At 38.6% G+C, this 22,261-nt stretch overlaps 2 protein-coding genes and 1 long non-coding RNA gene across 5 annotated transcripts in view; 1 reads left to right on the top strand and 2 right to left on the bottom strand.

Moving 5' to 3' along the window:
- tnk2a (tyrosine kinase, non-receptor, 2a) overlaps positions 1-9,376 on the bottom strand; it is a 28,077-nt gene extending 18,701 nt beyond the window's left edge. Inside the window, exons 1-2 of one of the 3 annotated variants that reach the window (XM_005449073.4) lie at positions 9,167-9,376; positions 7,494-7,563 (exon numbers count right to left, since the gene is read on the bottom strand). Coding sequence is in view for 1 of the 3 variants with exons in the window: in XM_019363012.2 (XP_019218557.1) it covers positions 1,311-1,409 (99 nt within the window). In the remaining 2 variants the exon portion in view is untranslated. Of the gene's footprint in view, positions 1-1,310; positions 3,085-7,493; positions 7,564-9,166 lie in introns of those variants that run through there. The other 2 variants (XM_019363013.2, XM_019363012.2) reach the window with 2 other exon arrangements.
- LOC112847847 (uncharacterized) lies at positions 4,590-6,502 on the top strand. The gene is made up of 2 exons (XR_003221647.1): positions 4,590-4,631; positions 5,842-6,502. It is a non-coding gene; the product is annotated as an uncharacterized LOC112847847 (long non-coding RNA).
- A 421-nt stretch (positions 9,377-9,797) lies between the features above and the next one.
- On the bottom strand, positions 9,798-21,170 carry tfr1b (transferrin receptor 1b). Its single transcript, XM_005449070.4, has 19 exons — positions 21,071-21,170; positions 19,003-19,057; positions 18,558-18,765; positions 18,199-18,436; positions 17,311-17,448; positions 16,867-16,951; positions 16,536-16,658; positions 16,151-16,246; positions 15,865-16,004; positions 15,481-15,650; positions 15,267-15,386; positions 15,068-15,153; positions 14,906-14,969; positions 14,700-14,767; positions 14,555-14,619; positions 13,833-13,923; positions 13,469-13,696; positions 13,245-13,385; positions 9,798-12,629 (listed from the first exon to the last, which is right to left on the bottom strand). The coding sequence occupies exons 2-19, from the start codon at positions 19,033-19,035 to the stop codon at positions 12,417-12,419; spliced, it is 2,307 nt and encodes a 768-aa protein (XP_005449127.1). The 5' UTR covers positions 19,036-19,057; positions 21,071-21,170; the 3' UTR covers positions 9,798-12,416.
- Positions 21,171-22,261: the final 1,091 nt, after the last annotated feature.

Here is a 22,261-nt window from a genome sequence, read left to right as displayed (position 1 = left end):
TCATCCAAATAATTCAAAACTATTAAAAGATGTAAACGTATTAATACAGCGCTGTCATAGAGCTCTTTGCAAAACTAAACTTTACCCATTTAAAGGAAAACATGATATATTACATGTTTATTACATAAACTGGCATTCAATTCTGCCCAAATTCTGACTCATTTACATGAAGTTTAATTGAACAGAGGTTAATAACTTGCTATGAAGACAAGTAACACAACAACCAACTGATTAGAGCAAACCTGCAGGTTGTAAACTAAAAATAAATAACTTTACATATATATAGTGTGTATCAACGTAAAAGATTCTTGGTTGGTATGTTGGAACGTCAGGTTTTCAAATCACCAAATATTGGATTAACAGATATAAACATCCTACATTAGTCGGGCTCTGGATGCCACACTCAGTGAATAAACAGCTGTCTACCACTACAACCACTGTTTTTACTTGTTATATTTTTTTCACAGGTCTGGCCCACTTGTCAACCAATCAGCATTCAACCAATGAACAGCATCACCCATGTCGACCAACATGGAACTGAGAGCACTGCACAGAAGCATGTTTGAGTTGGCTGAAATCCCCTCTCCATAGGCAAACACATGTGCAAACAGCCCCAACTGTGGAACTATGACTATGCAAGAGCAGGTTCACTCTGGATTCAGGACCCCAACACAAAAAATGGTTGAAATTTAACGGTAGCAACACGATTACGTGTGCAGGCTTTTGTCTGCCATTCACAATTAAAAAACAGAACAAACAAAATAAAAATTTCAAAGCAGAGGTAAGTTAAAATTTCAAAATGTTGACTTACTTAATCAAAAGTAACTTTAAATTTTGAGATACTCAATTAGTAAGTCAAAATTTTGACATGAAATTTTGAGACAATAACCCAAATTAACTTGATATTACCTCTGCAGACTTGCAGAAACAAGCTTCCACAATTAAGTGGCAGGAATACATTTGTTTGCTTGTTTGTTAATTTATTGCTTTATAATTAATTGCTGTTGGGTAATTTTAGACCCTAAAACTGAATTAAGAATGAAGTATTTTGGTTTAACTTATAACTGGTGCAGTTACAGGGTTCACAAGTAGACACTGTTTTTTAAACCATGAGGATACTAAATAATTTAAACAGATATCAAATGAAATCTGGTGTCTGTTGTAAGATTAGACCCAATATCAATACACCTGCATCCCCACACCCACACTTATATTCATAGAAAAATACTGAACAATGAGACACAGACATAGTGTAATTACAGCCAGAGAAGAAGAGATGCTGCACATCCACCCACAACTTCAGACTTTACCATTTGTCCTCCGACACTCCTGTCTCTCGCCTCTTCGTCCTCCCCCTCCCCCTCTCCTCTGGTGTAGGGGAGTCGCTGGTACATATAGCTCTCCCCCATATTGCAACAGCTCCTCTTGTCCTTTTTGTATTGAGCCCTCCTGTTTCTGCGCTATTCAGAGGAGGCGTTAGCTCTGCTGCCGCACTCCCCCTACTCCGAGTCCAGTTTGCTAATCTCCTCTCAGCTCCATGACCTTCTCCGCTCAATCGATGCGCGCATGCACAAACGCGGACACAAACGCACTGGGAGGCATTTGACGCCACTCTCTCCTGTCGTATCACCTAAAGCTATCTATAAACTCCTTCACTCCTCCCTCCCACTGTTCCTTTCTCTCCCTGCTGACTCACGACTTCCTGCAGCGTCGGACACCTCCATGCTTCCCCGTCTCTCTCCAGCTTTTCCTCCTCTCCTCTTCATCTCCTTCTGGCTCAGCAGCCAAGCCCACTGTCTGATGTTAAATAATTCAGCAGCTCTAATGAGAGGGCGAGTGGAAGAGGGAGATCTTAGAGGAAGGAGGGGAAAGACTGCAGATACAAATAGGTGGACAGATGGATGATCAGGCTGAAGAGAAAGGAGATGGAGACAGTTCCCAGCATGCATTTAATAGATTCTGACATGCAGATGGCATAGGCGCTAAGCTCAACCCAAACAAGCAGAACATTTCTAAAAGATGGAAACGTGATGTGGTCATCAATTTCAGGAAGTGTCAGAAACGTTGCTGAAATCTCTCATCAAGTAAAAACTGTGAAACAGGCACTGATTGCAGTTTGGCAGATGAGAGGATTTCCTGCTTTTCTCTGTTCTATATTAACCAAGCACAGTACTGTTTCAGGCAGATCATAAGGTCAATCTCAGTCACAATCCAGGCAGATCAGCTGATCTCAATCCCAGATCACATCAGCTGACGCTTCAGCTGATAAGCTTCCATACATCCAATTAGCAAATCTCATATAGGGCGCGCTATTTAAGCTGCTTCAGATTGTGTACAGTTCCTGCATATCTGCAAAAGGCATTACAAACCATCTCCACCCCAGCCTTGGGGGGGTGGGGGTCTTGCTCCTGCTCTCAGAGATGTGTCCCAGAATAAAGCCATACCACTGAATTTAAATTAGTGCAGATGGAAGTCACAATCCTCCTTTTACTACAGCAGTCTTAAATTATAGTCCTGCTGTGAGTCAAGACAACCATAATTTGTCTTGACTCACAACAAGCAATTAAGATAGTGAATAAATGCCTCACAGAACTATTTAATTAGAGTTTAATTGATCAAAAAACATTGGCAAAGAATGGAAAGGACAATGGCTAAGGAGCCCAAAGTGTGCCAAGACCACATCATTACACCACCAACAACCTTAACTGCTGATACAAGCATGTATCTGTACGTGCCATCCGAATGTCACGGCAGAAATCGAGGCCCATCAGAACAGGCAATGTTTTTCAAGTCTTCTGTTGTCTAATTTTGCTCAGCCTGTGCGAATTGTAGCCACAGTTTCCTGTTGTTCCTGTTCTTAGTTGACAACAGTGAAACCCAGTGTGGTCTTCTGCTACCATAGCCCATTTTTTCAAGGTTCAATATAATATGCATTCACAGATGGTGCTTTGGGTGAATTCTAAATCAGTACCCAAATTATCTGGAATATCGCTCATTCCCTCTTTTATATATATTCCTAAAGAGTTCACTTGCAATAAATATACAATTGTGCATATAAGCTACATTGCCTGTCATGTTTAGGTGCAATCCTAACATCAGCAGCAAACACTGCATAGCCTTTAGCAAATAAATAAAGTGAAAGTGAAATTAAATAAATTATCCTGAGCGTTTTTTCTACTCTTATGCATTTACTGTGTACATTCATACTGTTTATAGTAAAAATATAATTTATTAGTCAGTTGTAATTCATTTGAGCAGCTTAGACAGATGTTTTAGCTATTTAACTAAATTTTAAAAAACATTTCACAATTTTCAACAACATATGGATGCTGGATCAGATATAATATGTATACTGTCAGATGGAAAATCAGAATATCAATTACTCCCTGAGATGATTTATTTTCTACGCAGCTCTAATTATTGTGGAAAACATAGAAGATTTGATTGATTTTCTCTCTTTTTCTTTTTGAATTTATATTATTAACATAAAAGGATCTCATATGCCATATACAGTTTTTGATCTGATTAAGTATATCAAAGTACATCTTGTTTGGCAGTTAAAGCAGTTAACAGTGTTGAAGTGCAGTGCCTTAGATCCTGCTTTAATTCAAAAATGAAAGAAAGGCAAGTGTGAGAAACTGGGCTGTTATCATTAGCAACATGTGACAGCAAGATGAGCTAACTGGTGCATGAAGTCACTGGTTGGATCATTCATGCTCATGTATGAGTGTGTGGGCGCATCTGCAGCCTAAATGAGGACAGAATCAGAGCTTTCATCTCCGCACGGCATCATGTGTTTTATTGAGGGTGATGGTCCAAAAATAGGAGAGCTAAATTTACCTTACGTTCAGTGGCAATGGGAGGGAAGTGGCTGCTTAATTTTTCTCTCATCTTAGCATCAGATATCTGAGATTCAATCGGGACTGTCAACGTGCACAGATGAGGATTTATTCTGCATATTTCATCACAGCCCCGTCCTGGTTTAGGCAGAGCATGATATGAATTCAACAGCACCTGGTAGAATTTCCTGCCATACTTGTTTGTGTGTTTCAATATTTCTGATATACGTCACCTTCAAAGAAAAAAACACTGCAAGAAAAGAAAGCTTTGAGATTCATTCAGCCTTTGCTTTGGAAAGAAAACAATCGTTTTCTTCTGCAATTTCATAACTGATTCAAATGTTACACCAAATATTTGGTCACTAGAGTTAATGATATAAAAAGTTTGAGGTTTTGGTTTCTTTCTGTGAAAGAGATGTCATGATTTTTCTCATGCTCTTGTGTAATTTAATCGCTTGTTATATGATTTAAAACTGATCCAAATGTTCCAGTCAAGAAGTGAAATGTAAACATGATTTTGATTTAATGCAGGTGAAATATTGCTGGTCTTACTGCAAACAGATGAAAATTAGTAAACTGAAATGTAGGGCTGGGCCATATCATACCGTTCATGGTAACACCGGTATAATGTTAGGCAATGATAAGAAAATGAAATATCGCGATAGAATATGGGTAAAACGCACATGCGCAGTGCCTTTGTTTTCATACGCACATGGCAGAAAAAGCATGGCGGCGACGGAGAATGAGAAGGGCGAAAGCGGATCGTTGAATGAAACGGATGAACCAGAATTGGTTTGTAAAAATGCTGTAACTTCAGTGATGTGGAACTGGTTTGGCTTTCGTCCGTCAGATATACACCAAAGCACATCTTTTGGTAGAGCATGCAAGCGGGCCGTCGTTATTACCATGTTTTTCGGAAACTAAATCGCTCTTAAAATCCTTTGATTTTCTGAAAAATCGACAGTGCCTCTTATAATCCGGTGTGGCCTATGTATGAATTCTGGTTGTGTTTACTGACCTCAAACCGATTTTATGTGGTACACGGCGCTTGAAAATCTGTCAAAAAATGTTTTAGTACAACTTTGGTAAGCTATGAAGCCGCACCGCTTGATGGATTGTCGGAGTATTACGGCTATCGTACTCAGGAGCCTCGCGGAGTGATACGTACTGTGCTTCAACATAATATTACCGTATTGTGTGTGTGTATAACCTCTTTTTAAGTTTTGTGGATATTATACATGGTTATGCTCAGGATATGTTGGCCAATTTCCATTGGAAATGTCTTTTGGTTAAACTGTCAGCAAGGAATTTGCATTTGCACTGTTAAATTTTTATATAGCTTTAATGCACATAAAAAAACAGCTACTTGTTTAAGTAAAAATACATTGATGGGTTGTTGGTTTTTTTTGCACTAATAAAGTTGTGGTGTTGTAAAGTATTTTGTCTTGCGTCAATTATATCGTCAGTTATATCGTTATCGCAAATTTTCAAATATAAATCGTGATAAATATTTTTGGCCATATTGCCCTGCCCTACTGAAAAGAGTAAAATATAACCGTCACAGCAAACTCCTTATAGAAACAAGTCTTGCCACAGACATTTTGGTCATATCTCTATAGGCGACTAAATGGATGAATGAGAACCATAAGCTCACTTTCAAGGGTCAGCAGGATATATATATTGCATGAGTTTGTTTGGTTTTTTTAGCCTTAGCTTTAGCTTATACTTTTACACGCATGCTGAAAGTTACACAATACAGCTTCTTTAACAGCTCAGTCCAAAGTGAGGATATGATCAATGACTCATGGCTCATCCCATAGACACAGGAAGCTGAGAGGAATAAGGACACTCAGCTGATTTTTTACTTTGATAACAAATGGATATATGTCAGTGCAACAATATGATTGGCTGTTGGGAGACAGGCGAGGTTGACGGCCATTATTAGAGTTACAAACTTCTCATATTCAGGATTTGTTGAGTCTCGTGTCTCTCTTTTATAAAGTCTCTAGTTTGGGATCCTTGTGCAGTCTTGCCACAGTGAAACCTACAGCAGGCTGCCATTAAGACACATGAAGAGTTACCAGAAATCAGTTGATTACTATTTCAAGAGCAATTTTTACAATTCTAACAAGCTTGAAAGTCAATATTTGGTAAGCACCTATAATCTTTAACACAACCTGAACTCTCTTAGGCAAGTTTTCTTGTAAGTTCTCTTCTACTTCTTCTGACTTCTTGAAGGACATTTAAAACCTTTTGTTCTTTTCTTTGTCAGGATGATCCCACACTGCTTCAATAATGTTACTGGGGAGGCCAAACCATGACTCATAATGTTCAACTGTACGTTTCCAATCCAGGTATGCAGTGTGTTTGGAATCATTGCCATGCTAATAAATGAAGCTGTTACCAATCAGATTCTTTCTAGATGTTACTGCATAGTGAACTGAAATCTGATGGTTCTATGTGTTCATATTTCCACCAGTTTTCACAAGATCAACACCACTGGCTGAAATGGAGCCTCAAGCCATGACAGAGCCTCCACCTCTTTTAGAAGAGACACCCACTGTTGCACCTCACTCTGGACCTCCTCCATACATATCGACGATGATTTGAACCAAACATTTCAAACTTGGATTTGTCACTTCATAAAAATTGTTAGCACTGATTTTCTGTGCAGTTCATGTGTATTTTGGCATACCTCACCCTTTTCTCCCTGTTTGCCTTCCTTAAGAAAGGCTTCTTGACTGCCACCCTTCCACTGAGAACATTTCTGATTAGGCTTCGGGAAGATTGATCTCCTGAAGCATCAGACACACAGGTTTTTGTGTCAGGTTGTTGTTGGATTTTTCCAATTTCTTATGGACATGACTTTCAGAGACAGTTCATCAACTGCACATATTTTTTAAGGTCTGCCACTTCTTCCTCTTTCTTTCACTTCTTCAGAACTTTCTCAAAGTCTTTAAGGACACACCGCACTTAAATTCAACTAGAAAATGGAAACAAATTATGTGTTTTTCTCTCTATTATCTGTGAACACAACAATTGTCCATCGGTTGAGCTGTTAAATGGGTTAACAAGCAAAATAGTCAGAACCGCCATACAAAGACTGGGCTAAAAATAACTGAAAAAGCAGCCAATGTCAAACGGAAAACTATGAACGGTCAAAAATCCTGGAGAACTACTGTCCACAAACACTTTAAAAAACCAGGAAAGACCAGCTCCTTGAAAGCAAACTTCAAACTGAGGGGTGGCTCAAAACTTTTGCACAGTACTGTACATTGATCAGCTTCAGCCTAATCCATTTCCAGAGACAACTGGAAGTACCAATTTCATCTTAGTGGGATTTAAATCAGTGTTTCTCAAAATAAGGACTACATACAACAAATCTTTTGCTAGTCATTTCATCACATATAACCCTTTTTTCAGAGAAGAGGCATTAGTAATTAGTAGGAACTGAGAATGTAAATTAATATTTATTCCTATAACCACCTTCCAAATACACACACTGGTAGTCCAAACAGCTCCAAACCATAAAGATCTGAACAGTTCCAGACTTCTAAAGGTAACCTGAGGCAGCAGAGACCACCCTCAGTTACTTTGAGGCATTTAGTGGAATTGGTTGTGAATGGTCATAATGTTTTGGCTTATCTGTCACACCCTGCAGGGGTCCTCTGGTGGAGTCACTAGAGGTCATCTGGCTACAGCCATGGATGAAGGGACTCCACATCTACACAAAGTTAAAGAGAGACGGAGAGCAAGTCAGCGTCAAAACTATTAACAAGAAAGGAAAAAAATAAAACACTTCAACAAAAATTTCCATCTGCTGCTGTGAAGAGAGCAGCAGAAAAACTCTCAGAAGCAACAGCCGGTAGAAATTGTGCAGGAGGTGAAAACGAGCACGCAGGAACAGGCTGTGCCCATATTGTCACCACGGGGGAGGCTCAGACAGACCTGCTGCCTCATCGCTGAGGAAGAGTGTAAAAAGTCAAATTGTTTGAGAATTAACTCTTTTAAAAAAGATTTTAAAGTGTCAAATGATTATTTTAGGGTTTAAAATTGTTAACTGTTTGAATACTAATTCAAGTGATCATAGACAGTCTTCACACTATTACATCTCATTAACATATGGCAGGAGGTGCGTTTGAATTCATAGTGTACAGGATTTTCTGCATTTCACAGCTGTTACTTTACTGGCTGATTGACTAACTGCAAAATAAGTAGGCTGACAAATGCTCTCTAGTCCAAAAATGACTAATGAATGTGTTTGGTAGTTGTGTTTGTAATCTTTCTCTACTTATGTGGTAGTTTCTAATGCGTTCTCTTAAACAGGAGAGTCAGAACTAGGGCCCAGGTCCAGAATCGGTCCGGCAAAGATCAGGTCAACTGTGCAGGTAATTGTTGGTTTTTTTGGTATTCTGTTTTATCAACATCAAAATATGATTAGAAGTTGTTAGAAATAATAATTTGTTGAAATTTTCAAACTTATGTATCCTTCACGTTTTGCACTTTAAATAATAGATCAAGACTTAAATCACATAAAAGTTCTTGTTTTTTCACTATAGACTGTGGAAATTTCAAAACAAATAATACATTTTGTAACCACAGAACAGTCTGTACCCAGAACTTTTTCTGTAATTTTACCCTTTTGCTTATTTCTTACAAATTAAGCCAAAAGTTTAGTGGTAACAATTTCTTTCATTTACTACAGCATTTCATCATCGTGTAGAAAAACTGCCCTGCTACTTCTTTTTTCTTATATTGAGATATCTCAGAGATTGAACGTGTAGTTTACACTGACAGAAAGAGGTCTGTTCTGATCAAAGTGGGCTGCATGCGGCCCACAGTGTAAAATAACATCCCTGCTCAAGCAGAACCACACCAGACATTACAAGACTATTTAGTGCAGCTGCTGACTGATAAACTCACATGTACATATGGTGGACTAGCCCTTTATTCGTGACTAAAGCAAAGATTGCTTCATGTCTTTGCAAAAGTTCAACATAAAGTTAAATCAGTCAGATAAACAATTGAGAGTAAGCAGCTAGCATCTCTCTCATGCTGAGAGCAATAAAGATTTTAATTCATCTTCACAGTCTGTCAACCTAAAGCTGATTAGCCCTAAGTGGACACACACTCGTCCCAATACAATGAAGAGCCAAGGCTAATAATATTACACCCCTCTTTTACACCGTTTTGTACTTTTTCCACTATTGTTAGCTAGTATTTTTATTTTTTTTTACTTATGAACTTAACGTGTTTGTTTTGGTACAACATGTACCAAAACATATCCAAGAAAGAGCAACAACAGAAATGACCCCCATCGTACGGACCTAAAACGACGGGCTTTGCGGAGGGGACGGTCCCTCTCCTCCGGTCTCTCCTCACTCCGCCCGCCGTACTCAGCCGCGGCGTTTATCAGGTATCTGTGAAATTCACCGGAACCGTTATCTCCGTCTCTTTCCTCCGTTAATTCCGGGACGCTTCCCAGCGAGCGTGCAGGGATTTCAGAGCGTCACGACACGTCACAAGACGGAACTCACCAAAATAACAGCACATCTTGTTTAGAAATTCAACTTTCAAAATAAAAGCACACGTTACAGAAGTTAATTTTATTTCCTGCTAATTTCTACGTCCTCTTTACACACACTTTACCATTACTTCATTAAATTGGAGGCAAGTATCTGATTTATATCGGTTGTCCGATGTATGGTTGCATGCAAAACTCCTGAGGTACACCACAAATTTCTTTAAAAACAAATTTGTCTTTTTTTAAATTTTTATTTTACACAAGCTACAGTCATGATTGAAATTTTAAATTATTAATAAGGAAATTGAAATGTTTTCTATTTACTGAACATCTGAAGAGGGAGAAAAAAAAAAACCCAACAACCCTCAAAGCTGAACCTGCCTTTAGCTATAACATAAACCGTAGGATTAACACAATGAAGGAGCGAGACAGTCTTTATGCTAAGCCAAAGGGTTTATTACAATTTTCTACTGAACATGGATGTCACAATAAAGAATGTCAACAACATCTGAAGTACAGAAATCATTCTCAGTATTTTTCCAGCAACACAGTGAGCCAAAACAAATTTTCTAATGATCACATTTCTAGTTCTGGATGTGGAGAAACTTATTCTTGTAATGGATGCAAGATAAATGGATGCAAGACAATACAGGAGTAGCTGAACTAATTAAATCAGCTCAAATAATGAAACAGTTTTTCAGTGACAGATCCATTTGATAAGATTAGTAGCTTTTAATATCCTGTACTGATTTATGACATTTTAACTTGACGGTTATAACTCTACTAATTCAGGGATAACAATTCCAGGAAAAAAGGGCCAAATAGTTGAAATTATGATCAACAAACAACCACAAATAAATTTAATTTGGACAAGTGAAACTATGTAATATGGTTCCACTTGGAGCTACAGTTTAGTAACATGCAGTGAGGAGAAAACCCATGCAAGTGAATTCATTTGTGTTTTCAGTCACTAACAAAGAAAAGAGGTTTTGAGGTCACAAGGCTGACAGACCAGGTTTGTTGCTATAACTTTAATGATTATAGTGCACTCATTTCAACATCCTTCAGTGCTTAGAATTATTGTATAAGTAGTAAGAGCCTCATATGGACTGGATTCACTGGGAAGGCAGTAGGTAATTTAAAAAAATGATAATGAAAGCAGCAGTTTCCCTATTATGTCAATGAAATGTCTGAATTTTAAAATAACTTTGAAGGATAGGCAAGCCTAAGTCACGTTAAAGTAATAATCTGGTTATAGACATCACAGCTATTAAAAGAGGGAGACCCTGTAAAAGCTTCGATATGCTACTGCAGGGTAGATTTAGGTGTGTAGCCCCTTTCTCCTTGTCCCAACTACTTCTCCTTGAGCTTAATTTTAAAGAGGATCAGCAAGTTACAATTTGATTAAATTAAGAAAAACTGATTAAACTCAAAAAGCAAAATTTTGAATCTGATGCAGGTACCGACACACTGGTATACTTTTATTGGTGCCACAATTTAACCCGAATTGGCTGTGAGCACCTACTGATTATAATAACCCTATAGACACAGAACTATCAATTCATATTGAAAAGTTAGAAATGTGAGTGTTGAGTTTTTCCTAGCTGATTTATAACCAATACAAATGACAAATTGCTTTTCCCACCACCCCATTTAGATGACTTTGGTCATGCACCGTTTGGAATAATGTCCTCATTTTCTACCTCGACCTGTACTGTCAATCCTGCCCAGATGAGGCTCACTATGATTAGTAATAGTATTAAAGAGGAAATGTATGCACAAGCAAAAACAGTAGGAACCAGAAGAGTGCACACACTCTATGGAGGACAATACCTATATGCACCCAAAACAAATACAGTAAGTATAAAAACTCTGGGAAACACTGTTCCCGATAAGTTGTTCCACCTTTCAAGTGAAATATGAGAGACACTGCTCTCGATAAATACACGTATACAAAAAAACACACAATGGTAGGCAAAAACTACCGTCACTGTTTATCATTATGGAAGGCACTGCTCCCGATAATGCGGTTTAATTATGGAAGGCACTGCTCCCGATAATGCGGTTTAATTATGGAAGGCACTGCTCCCAATAAAATTATTAAAACTCATTAAATGCTCCAAAGTAGAGAGTGCAACATAAATGTCTCTTTGAGCTCAGATTTAGTATTGTGCCTGCATTGCTTTTGTTTGTTTTTTTAAAACTTATTTGACATTCACTTTGCCACCAATTGCAGAATAAATCTCTTTGCTTGTGATAAATAAACAATTTTCCACAAGCTGCAGACAATTTTTTTGTTTCCTTGCCAGCTTTAGTCAGGCATTGGAAAATCTCATTAAATACAGACTTTTTAAATCTACCAAGATACAATTTTTTTTTTTTTTTTATACCATTAATTTCTCCCTTCTAACAGAGGGAATCCACAGATGCAGTTATGTCAGTCTATTTGTGAAAGCCTGCTTTTACAGCAGCTCAACGCTAAAGGAAGAAAAAGAGGGTAGAAAGATTAAACTTTTTCTGGGTCTTTTTTCCAGCAACATTTGGAGTCATTTCTTTAGCAGATACTGCCGTAGGTTTCGACAGTATAACCGTCATAATTATGGAAGACACTGCTTCCGATAACGTCGTATAAAAAGACAAACAACAGCTTTATAGTGGACACTGCCACTGATAAATAATTTAAAAAACAAAACAATAAAAAACAAATACATATAAGGTCTTTTAGTGCTTTGATGGCAAGTGGTCGCAGCAAGAGCTTCGAGTCTACTTGAGGAGGTGGATTTGTCAGTAGCATTTCATTTCGTCAAGTAATCCTTGTTCACAGTTTTCAGCTCTACATTTTAACACTGTTCTCTTTGAGACTATTTGTGGAATTTATTTGAATTCCCCTGAAATCTGAGTATAAGCCTGGAACAAAGGTTGGGGTTTCTGATTAACGGCTTGTGCTTTTAAGTGCTGATACTGGAGCGCTATGATTTACCTCAAACTTACTTTCCAAAAAATACACATGCAAACACACAACTCCCACCCTCACATCTCTGCGTCCCACCAATTTAAATTTCTTCATCAAGGTCCCAGATGTTTCCCACCATGGCATTGGCACATCCCTGCAAGTTCCAGGTGGCTAGGGCCAGCTGGGTGCGGAGTTCATCCATGTCAGTAGTCTCAGCAATGGACGCCAGAGTGTGGGAGCCTCGGCCAAACAGTAGGTGACGGAAGGGAACCTCAACAGGTAAGACGTATGGAGAGAGGAGGCTGTGCTCAACCTTTAGTTAACAAACAAACAAAAAACACATTTCACATAATTAGTAACTACAGAATAGCCCTTGTTGATTTTTTCTTTGTTGTTCCAGAAAAGAATGCTAGACTAGGTGTAGGGGGAAAAAAAAAAAAAAAAAAAAAAAAAAAAAAAAGAAAAGAGTCCCAGCTTTGTATTCATTTCTATCAGCTGGGATATAAGACACCAGGACGTCACTACACAGTAACTAACAGATAAGGTACCATAAAATGCTGCCAAAAATGTCAGCCACTTGTGTAGATTGCATGCATTTCCATGCCATGCATGTTGCAATAAATCGATGCACCCACTTACCATTTTTTCTATCAAAATATAAAGCAAGAAGCAGAATTTTTTTTTTTTTTTTCTACTTAAAGATCTTCTGCTAAGTAACAACATGACATGTCTGAGCTTTTGGTAAATGACAATCTTGCTTAAACCAACATTTTCTGATGCGAGCACAGCACTGCAACATAGACACCAAGCTTGTCAGCATCTGTGACATCTATAAACTGACTGAGCTCACAATTTTCAAAATGTATAGTTTTTTTTTTTAAAAATTACAACACACAACCCAGCAGAGGTCTTGTAATACATGCATTACCTTCATGATCCTGTCGTTGAGGATTCGACAGGCTTCTTTGTCATCCAAGTTGGTGTTGGCAATGTCATTGTAGAGGTTACTGGCAGCACGCTGGAAGGAGCCTCGTGCACGGTTCAGCCAGCTGGGACTCAAATCCTTCACCTTCACCAGACAAAACAAATATTCTTAATCACGTGAAATTCATAAAATGGATGAAAATGAAACAAAGTCAGGAAGACACCAACCTGTGGGAGCAGCCGGATGCGTTTGTAGACTCCCGCCACAGCCTTGGTGAGGGTTTTGCTGTACCGGTTCACATCCAAGCTCAGCAGGTGGTCATGAACCAGGTGCAGGGCCATCTGACCAGCAAACTGCGCTGCTATCGCCGTGACCTCGTTGGTCTGATGGTTGGTTTCATAGTTAAGGTGGTCCATGGTGTCCAATTGAGTGCCATAATAAGTGTAGACCTCAGACTTAAGTGGAGAAACATACAGACAGTTCAATACACATCACTGTTTGCTTAATGTTTAAAATGACAAGCAGACGTTTTTGTTTTTTTGTTTTTTTTTGGGGGGGGGGGGGTTAATATATAAATGAATCACCCCTCACATTTGGTTTGATGAAGTGAAAGGAGACTGAGGGAATTCCAGAGAAAGCCAAGAAGGGATAGGCTGGGTCATCTATTGTCATCGGTCTCATTCTGCATGCAGGGAAAGAAGAAAAACGAAAAACAAAAAAAATTGTTATTGTAGATGAGCAAAACAGAAAGAAACATTAGGGGGGGGAGATGTATCAAAGTAATCCCTGATTATCTGCTATGAAATAACTGGTTTAGAGTCATTTTTATAAGTGTTTAGACAGTTATTTTAAAGGGGGCTATTATACTTATTTTTGGCTCTAGTAGAACAGCTTTGCAGGACTCACAATTATTAATATTTTTTTAATCTTATACAGAGCCTTTGTGTAGTCACTCAGCTCATCCTGTCTGAAACGACCCTCTTCCTTACTTCCAATTGGTTCCCCACTTTCGAACAACAGGTGGATGGGGCTTACAACCAGAATGCCTGGGATGACCATACTAAGTAATATTCCATTCTTTATGGCATTTAGAGCAGTGTGAATCAGCCAGATAGTTGAATAAATAAAGGTGTGCAATCTCAGAGCCAGTCAGAGTACAAGCAATCACCATCATCATCAGTCAGTTAAATATTGTCCAGGAGCCTGTTTATAGTAAATCCATTTGTCCCCTTCATATGCAAGAGTGTTCCTCTATTACTTGACTAAAGTTTTATGCACTGTGGTTCATTTCACCACACTAGTTTCTTACTTACACATTAGCCTCCCACGTTTTTCCTGCCATGTCGTACACCGTGCCAGCACCAACAGGACTATTTACCTTTAAGAACAAGGCAGATTACAGTCAGCACAAACTATCCATTTGTACGAAACGTGTATCACTATAAATCAGTGTAATACCTCTTTCATCGTGGTCTCAAGGAGGCTGTAGAGCAGTGGACTTGCTGAGGCCATAAAGCCCCCCTTACCTTGTAAAGAAAAAAAAGACAACAAAACAAAAACAAACAAACAAACAAAAAAAAAAAAAAAACCAAAAGAGGTCAACTGACAAATGCCACCATTTAAGTCCTGAGATGTTCTGCATGTGTGTAAATTTGTCTACATACCCATGACAACCCCGTCCAGGCTTATGTAGGTGAACACTTTTTTGTCAATAGAGGCCATATAACCCTTAAAAAGAAAACAAACAAACCAACAAAACAGATGAGACATGTTAAAACACTATCAATACAGCAGGCATTCCCTTTCAAAAGGTATGCAGTTCTCACCTCAAGCCACTCTGTGGCGCCAACACTTCCATATTCTCCTGCACTCCAGCTCGCAAACACCAGGCTTCTCCTGGGCCTGAACCCATCTATAGACGACATGCATACCAAATGATAACACCATGATACTTCTTGCACTGCGATCCAGTGTACTCAGTCCCACCAACTGTTGTTTGTATAGCATTTTGTTTTTATTCCTTACCATTCTCGACCATCTCATGGAAAGCCTTGGCCAGCTGTACCAGTACTGAGGTGCCAACAGTGGCTCTGGCGTAGCCGCTACCCCAGGCATCCCTCTGAGCTCCCAGTACAATGTAGCGATCTGCAGGTTCATGAACAAATCCATCTTAGTGTCACACGTCTTGGCCTAAGACTAAGCAGAAGCTAAGTCACTCCAAATAAAAGTTTTGTCTTACCAGGATCATCAAATCCTTTGATCACCCCAAACACATTATGGATCTCCTTGTTCACCAGCTTGTTGTTGACCTCAACAGTGATGTTCTCAACGCCTCCCAGACTGTAAGACACTTGCTTGAATCCACCTTTAAAACCACTTGCTGCATCTGGTTCAGGACCACCAATTTTCCTAAAAGAACACAAAAGAAAAGTTTTAACTGTGGCAGATATATTGCTGAACTCAGCAGCATGAAATTGTAGAGGTGTCTGGCAGCTGTCCTGTTTAACCGATGCTGATGGTAAGGCCATGATCATCATGGTCATCACACAATGTGTAAACATATGAATGTTTCTTAATCTGTAGAACACTGTTCATGTCTGCACTGATCTGTGTGTGGCCTTACTGAAGAAGTTTTACAGCAATACTGCGGGTGAGAGTCTGGGCTGGGATTTTGGGGAGGCCAGATGACTGAGTTGGGGGAAACTGGGTGTGGTTAAAGGAGGGGAATCCAGGGGTGTAGGGATCACCCGAGCCCAGATGGACCTGAAGGGGACATGAAAACAGATTTAGGCAAAGGGGGAGAAGAGAAAAAAAAAAAAAAAAAAAAAAAAAAAAAAAAAAAAAAAAAAAATCTACTATCATAACAAAACAACACTTTACTGCCTACTTGACTTATTTTACAAACTCACATGTCCATAGAGCACAGTGTCAGCTACATAATTGTAATCAGCTTCATCGGGGTAGATCAGAACAGCAGACGCCCCTCTATCTGCAGCATTGGCCACCTGAAAGAAGGAAAAAAGAAAAAAAAAACTGAAGAATTTTGTTCCTGGAACAAAACCTGCTCATCAGCTTCCTTAATGTAAATGCATCTCAAAGCCTTCCAAGTGAAGGCTGATCAATGTAAAAGATAAAAGTATAAGCTGAACAAGAGCAATTTAAATAAAAACAACCAGCTGTGAGGAACTGAACCCATTTCCTCAAAGTTGCAGTTAATTTGAGTTACTCACAAGTAGAATTCATTTTTCTAACTTCACTCTGCTATCCTACACCATCTTCATCATGCACACATACCTGCTCTGCAAAACTGAGCTTTCCAGCACGGACGAGCAGCATGCAGCCTTTTAGCTCAACCTTATTTTTATTCACGATGTCCAAGTCCTCTTTACGCCCATAGTTGCCGTACACAAGTTTGCCCTGTAAATACCAATTAATAGCAGTCAGACAGGCCACCAACTGACAAAAACATTTCTTAAATTAACAAGATACGCAATATCCATAAAAGATCTCCAGAAGAGGTTTCTGAACAACAGTCCTAACTACAAATCTTCTGACATTCATGGTTTGTTTCATAGTTTTCAGAGAGTGAAACTAAGGTGGTTCTTTGCCAAAGCTTTAGGCTCACCTGAACTCTGCCTGTAGCGCTATAGGCCAGATACCCAGTAAGGCTGAAATCTTCTGAACCAAACTGAACCTTGTTTGGATTCTGGCTGCAGAGGAGAAGGCAAGAACCTGTTAAAAATTATTTTCCTTGGACACACTTTATTTTACAGGTTTGTGACATTTCAGTCCATTTTTCGTCACAAACATGTCTGTGTTCCAGTGTTTATTTTATTTAACAAATATACAACTTATAATCGAGCATTACAAAAAACGTCAATGGACAAATTCAGGTGTAATTTGTAGAATTCTTTTTTGTTTTTATTTTTTTAACTCCTTCTTTTTACACTAAACAGTTTGGCATGCAAAACTCAAATCAGGAAATCACAGAGGTATAAACCCTCCCTCTGAATTAATGCCACAATCATTTAAATAAATAATTAACTTTTTTTTGTAAGGTTGCAGGCACCTGTCTGGCATCGGCAGCTGAACATAGTGGATGTCTGTCCAGGGATCCATCTCCTGTTCCTTGAATCCATCAAAGATGCGGTTTGCCAAACTCATGTCTTCATCACTTCCTGCTGAACGCTCGGGCCGATCAAAGTCCCTGCAGAAAGGACATTTTATTTACTTTTTCTGTCAGCATCTCAGTTTAGTCTTGAAATGATTGACATCTCTTTAACATGCAGTCCAAACATTTCACGTAAAAGGCACTCAAATGACTCACTGACTTAACCAAGAACACAGTGTGCCTCATTTTAAGCGCCAGGCATCGTGTTTCCATGAAACACAGGAAACGATTTAAAAATAGAGTGTAGTTTCACAATGACAAGTCAAAGGTAAAGTTGAGTCTACATGAAAAACTGCTGCAAGTCAAAGTTGCCCCCTCCATCCCCAACTTTCATTTGCAGTGAAAATTTAATAGATGACAAACATTGGTCCTCCAGGCAGCTAAAGAGATGCCATCAACAGTTCTGTCAGAATTATGAAGAAGCAGGGGTATGGCAGTAGTAGTTATAAGTTAACATTTTCTCCAACCAAATAATTAAAAGTTTTGATGTTTGAATGAATCTTGAGATCAACATTTAACCATCACTGACGGCACTTGCAATCAACTCGTTTTAATGTACCCTTTTCCTCTGCAGTGGAAAAAAGGATTTATAATTCACCGCATTTACTTATTTATCCATTATTTTTCCCTCAAGTCACATGTCCTGATTCGATTTAGTGTTAGGGAGAAATGTTTCTCTTTGTAATCATTTACTTTTTATTGGTTCAGCAGTAGAGTTGTTTGATGTGTGCCCACACTGACATTAAATGTGTGTTTGGTTTGAAGGTGTGTGCGTATTCAGTGTACTTTAGAGTATTTTGAAAGGCCTCTCTGGTCATTCTCCTCGCAAGAAGTTGAGAGATGCTCTTGAAGTCCATCTCAACCTCTGCAGGTTGTGCAACTGGAGCTTGTGTCAGTGATGCAACTGGAGCTTGTGTCACTGATGCAACCACAGACTGCTTCCCTGTTGTCTGATTTTTCTCTGGGCTGCAGTTCACCGACTCCACTTTAGGTTTACTGTGACTGACATAACCAACCAGATAGCCTGGAAGACACAGCACACACCAAAATTGATTAAAACGTAGTACATACAAAGTACATAAACAGAGTCATTTTCCTTTCTGTAGACTTGGATAAGTATAAGAGGTTTTCAGAGCATAACCTACCAGTGATAAATATCAGCAAGGTTCCCAGGAGCAGCCAGGCAATGTAACGCCGGCTATAATTTCGAGGTGCCGGCCTGAAGCTTGGCGAGCCCTCGGCCTCCACGTCTGTGAACTCCTCAGTGCCATCTTCAGACAGTTTGACCTCCACATGCCTTTCTCCATTCTCTGTGGGCTGCAGGGTGAACCTGCTGTAACGCACGCTTTTAACCTGGAGAAGATCAGAGTGAAAACTATGAGAGCGACATGCTCCAGATTCAGCAGCTGCATAAGAGCAAGAGCAGCAAAGTATTAACAATGCTACAGTTGTTTTTATAATGAGAAAAAAAAAAAAAAGGAAGCAAAACAAAGCTTGTCACTTTGCGATTGCTTCCGTTTTATCAGTTTGCTCAAGATACAAACAATGATGAAGACGTGGCAATGTGCAAAATTTAAGCTGTGAACGTACCACGCCGTTAAACGCAGATCTCATCTGATCCATCGCTCCTGGTTTTGTTGTTGTTCTAAAAACAGAATATAGGACAAAGAGGCGATGAGGCAGTGGGCAGCAAATCAAGAGAGCAGATGCAAGAGCAGAAAAGAAAAAAAAAAAAAAAAAAAAAAAAGGGACGTGCAGCAAGTCAGGTAACAGAGCAGCTATTCATGGTACTGCAGGGTGGAGTGTTTCCTCTATAAACAGGCTCAGTGAGGCAGGAACTACACTAACTGCCATGAAAACCTTATTTTATATACAGTAAAACCTTGTTTTATATACGGTATTCTCCATCTGAGCTGTGGGCATAGGATCACACAGGATTTGGCTTTTCTGGTTGTTTTGGGGGGGGCAAGAATGCTGTGGTCCTGCACAGACAACAAGTTAACAGAAAGTAAGTAATTGAGCCAGTTTTCAAGTTAAAAAAAAAAAGGATAAAGAATAGTATTCTTTACTGTACCATGCAGTTTACAGCTTTGCTTGGCATTTACAAAACTGTGTCACCTTATGAATGCTGTGCTGTTCGTTGTTGAAATTTGATCCATATAGTGTTAATAAAACAAAGTGCATACAGAGTGAGAATCTGTTCAGCTATATACTCTGTATAAGGGAAGAATGAGATCTGTGCAGTGCAGAATTACAGCATCTCTTTCTGCGATCTAGCCCTCTCATCTACAACATGTGGGCCTGTAACAAACAGGAGCAGCCTGCTTCTTAATATCTTACATCCAGCAGTTAACCAGCGCAACCAATGATTGGCACGACTAGTTCATACTAGCAATGTTTAATTTTCTAGTCAACTTACAGGGCAGTGATATTACTTTGCTACATGTGCAGCCGGTACTAAGGATGTAATAGTTCGTGTCTCTCTGCTGGACAAACTGTACTGAAATGATTTCCAACATATTTTCAACATTTAAATCCAAACTATTGAACATTATCATATCAGCAAACAGAAAAAAAAAAAACCTGTCATTGTTGGTCGACTAATATCAGTGATCAAGTTTATCACATAAAGGCATGTCCCCCCCCCAAAAAAACAATTAAAAGACATTTTTTTCTACAATAACTGTTTAATTTAGGATGTCTCAGATGACATTTACTAACTGGTGTGACCTTTGAGGCACAAAAATATTTTTTGTTATACAAAAAACTAAATGACTGATGACACAGAACGTGACCTTTTGTTTCCATCAACAAAAACGTTTCATCATTTTTGGGGCATTTAAAAACACCAAGAACGCAACCAGGAAATATTAACTGAAAATAAGCTAAAAATATTTGTGCTACCTAAATTATGTCTGCTTCCTTATGAGTTATCGTATTTACTAATCTTTCTATTGAAGCATGTGTGGTTTACTGGAAGGAGGAGGAACCTGCTACTGAGTCTGATGATTCAAGGCAGATTTCCCCTTGTGTCACGTCCGTTGAAGACATTTTGTCAGCCTGCAGATAATACAAGTACTTCCTGCTGCAGTGTATCTTACCGCCAGCAAGTAATGTAGTTTAATTCAATAATCTTCAAATAAATCCTCCCCCCATTAAGAATAGGGCTCACATACTTCTATAAAACATTACCAGAGCAAGCACGTACGAAGGTATGTTCATGTTCTGTTCTTTTGTATACTTCATCTGTTTGTATGTTGTATACTCGTTGTTTGTCCAATAAAGTTCATTAAAAAAAAAAAAAAAGGTTATTAAGCAAGAAGCCGTTGGGGAGTGGTTCCTGAAGGTTACATCACGTACCAGCTCCAAGTGGACTTACACTTGCAGGCCCAATCTGGGCAAAAATAAAAGCATTACATATATATTTTATGGCTAACTATAACAGGGAAACATGGTGGCAAGAGAGTGCATTGAAAAGCCAGGTGACATTGCACACTATTAAGCTAATTAGCAAAACGTTCATTTAGCACATATTCTGGGTCATTGCTTCACAGGAACCGAATGAAACGCACTGCAGCTAAAGAAAAGGCTTTCTTTTAAAAATTAAAATACATTCACGAACGATTGATTAATATAAGACCAAAGTGAGGAGTCTCACCTTCTCGACGTTCCACAACGGCCACCTCTTCAATGATAGGATTCCTTCCTTTATAAAGCTGTGTCACTTCCGGGTCCTCTGGAGGTCACGTGTTTCCGGTTACTGTGGCGGTCGCAATATGGCGCTTCCCAGTGGCTGCAGCCAGACCCTTCTCGCAGCCAGACCCTTCTCGTGGCTGCACAAGTATAATTTAATGAACAACTTAAAGTTATTTCAGGAAAATGTACTGATTTTTTTTTTATTTGTTTGTGGTTTTTACGTATGTTTAATACGTTTGGATAAAGAAAACATTAAATAGAGCTTTTCTGCCTCCAAAAATTACACCTTTAAAATATAACTTTGTGATACTAATAAATGTATATGTATTTTTTTAACATTAATTTTTTTAAATTGCATGACATGGTAATAGTACATGAGATACACAAAAATTTAATATTTAAATAATTAGCTTAATAATTAAATTCACATAAATCCAGGTTTATTTTTTGCAGTGTCTCGATTAGAAATAATGTTGTATGCCACTGTTATTATTTTATTTTACAGCCCATTTATGGAGCAACATCTATACTATTTTACTTTTTACGTCTATTGACATTATATTTGTGTTAGCCTTGCGACAGACTGGCGAGAGTCCAGTCCAGGGTCATATAACCCTCCAGGGTGTCCAGGGACAACCTGGATCACTGATAACCTACACAGGTATATGTTGCTTTTAGCATGATTAATTAATCCAGTATGAACTTTTGGTACCATTTACCATAATTAAAGAATTACAGTGTATTTATGTAATTTAACAAGTAACAATTGGACCCTTAGAAGACGTTTGTACTTAATAGCTTTCCACAATTTTATTTGTCCATTACTTTTAAAAGGTTGTGGCTATTTTTCTTTTAATCTTGTGCAGTGTAGCACTAGTAGTACATTACAAAACAAACTTCTGATGAAACATCAGCACTTTAAAATTTCCATGAAAAATTTTTTCAAATTAAATAACATATAAAAAGTACATTTATGTTATTGAAAAGCATTGAGGAAATTCTTTATCTTGCCATTGTTAGCAGTGCCGAGAAATGCTTTGTTAACTGGGTGGAGTTTGAAACAATGAACCTGGATTGTTGAGGCCAGGCTTCACATACCACCTGACACCAATGCTTCTGAGAATAATGACTGAATTGTTGGCATGCTCTGTTC

Source organism: Oreochromis niloticus, linkage group LG9, assembly GCF_001858045.2.
Source record: "Oreochromis niloticus isolate F11D_XX linkage group LG9, O_niloticus_UMD_NMBU, whole genome shotgun sequence".
NCBI lineage: Eukaryota > Metazoa > Chordata > Actinopteri > Cichliformes > Cichlidae > Oreochromis > Oreochromis niloticus.
This window is presented reverse-complemented; position numbering and strand designations above follow the sequence as displayed.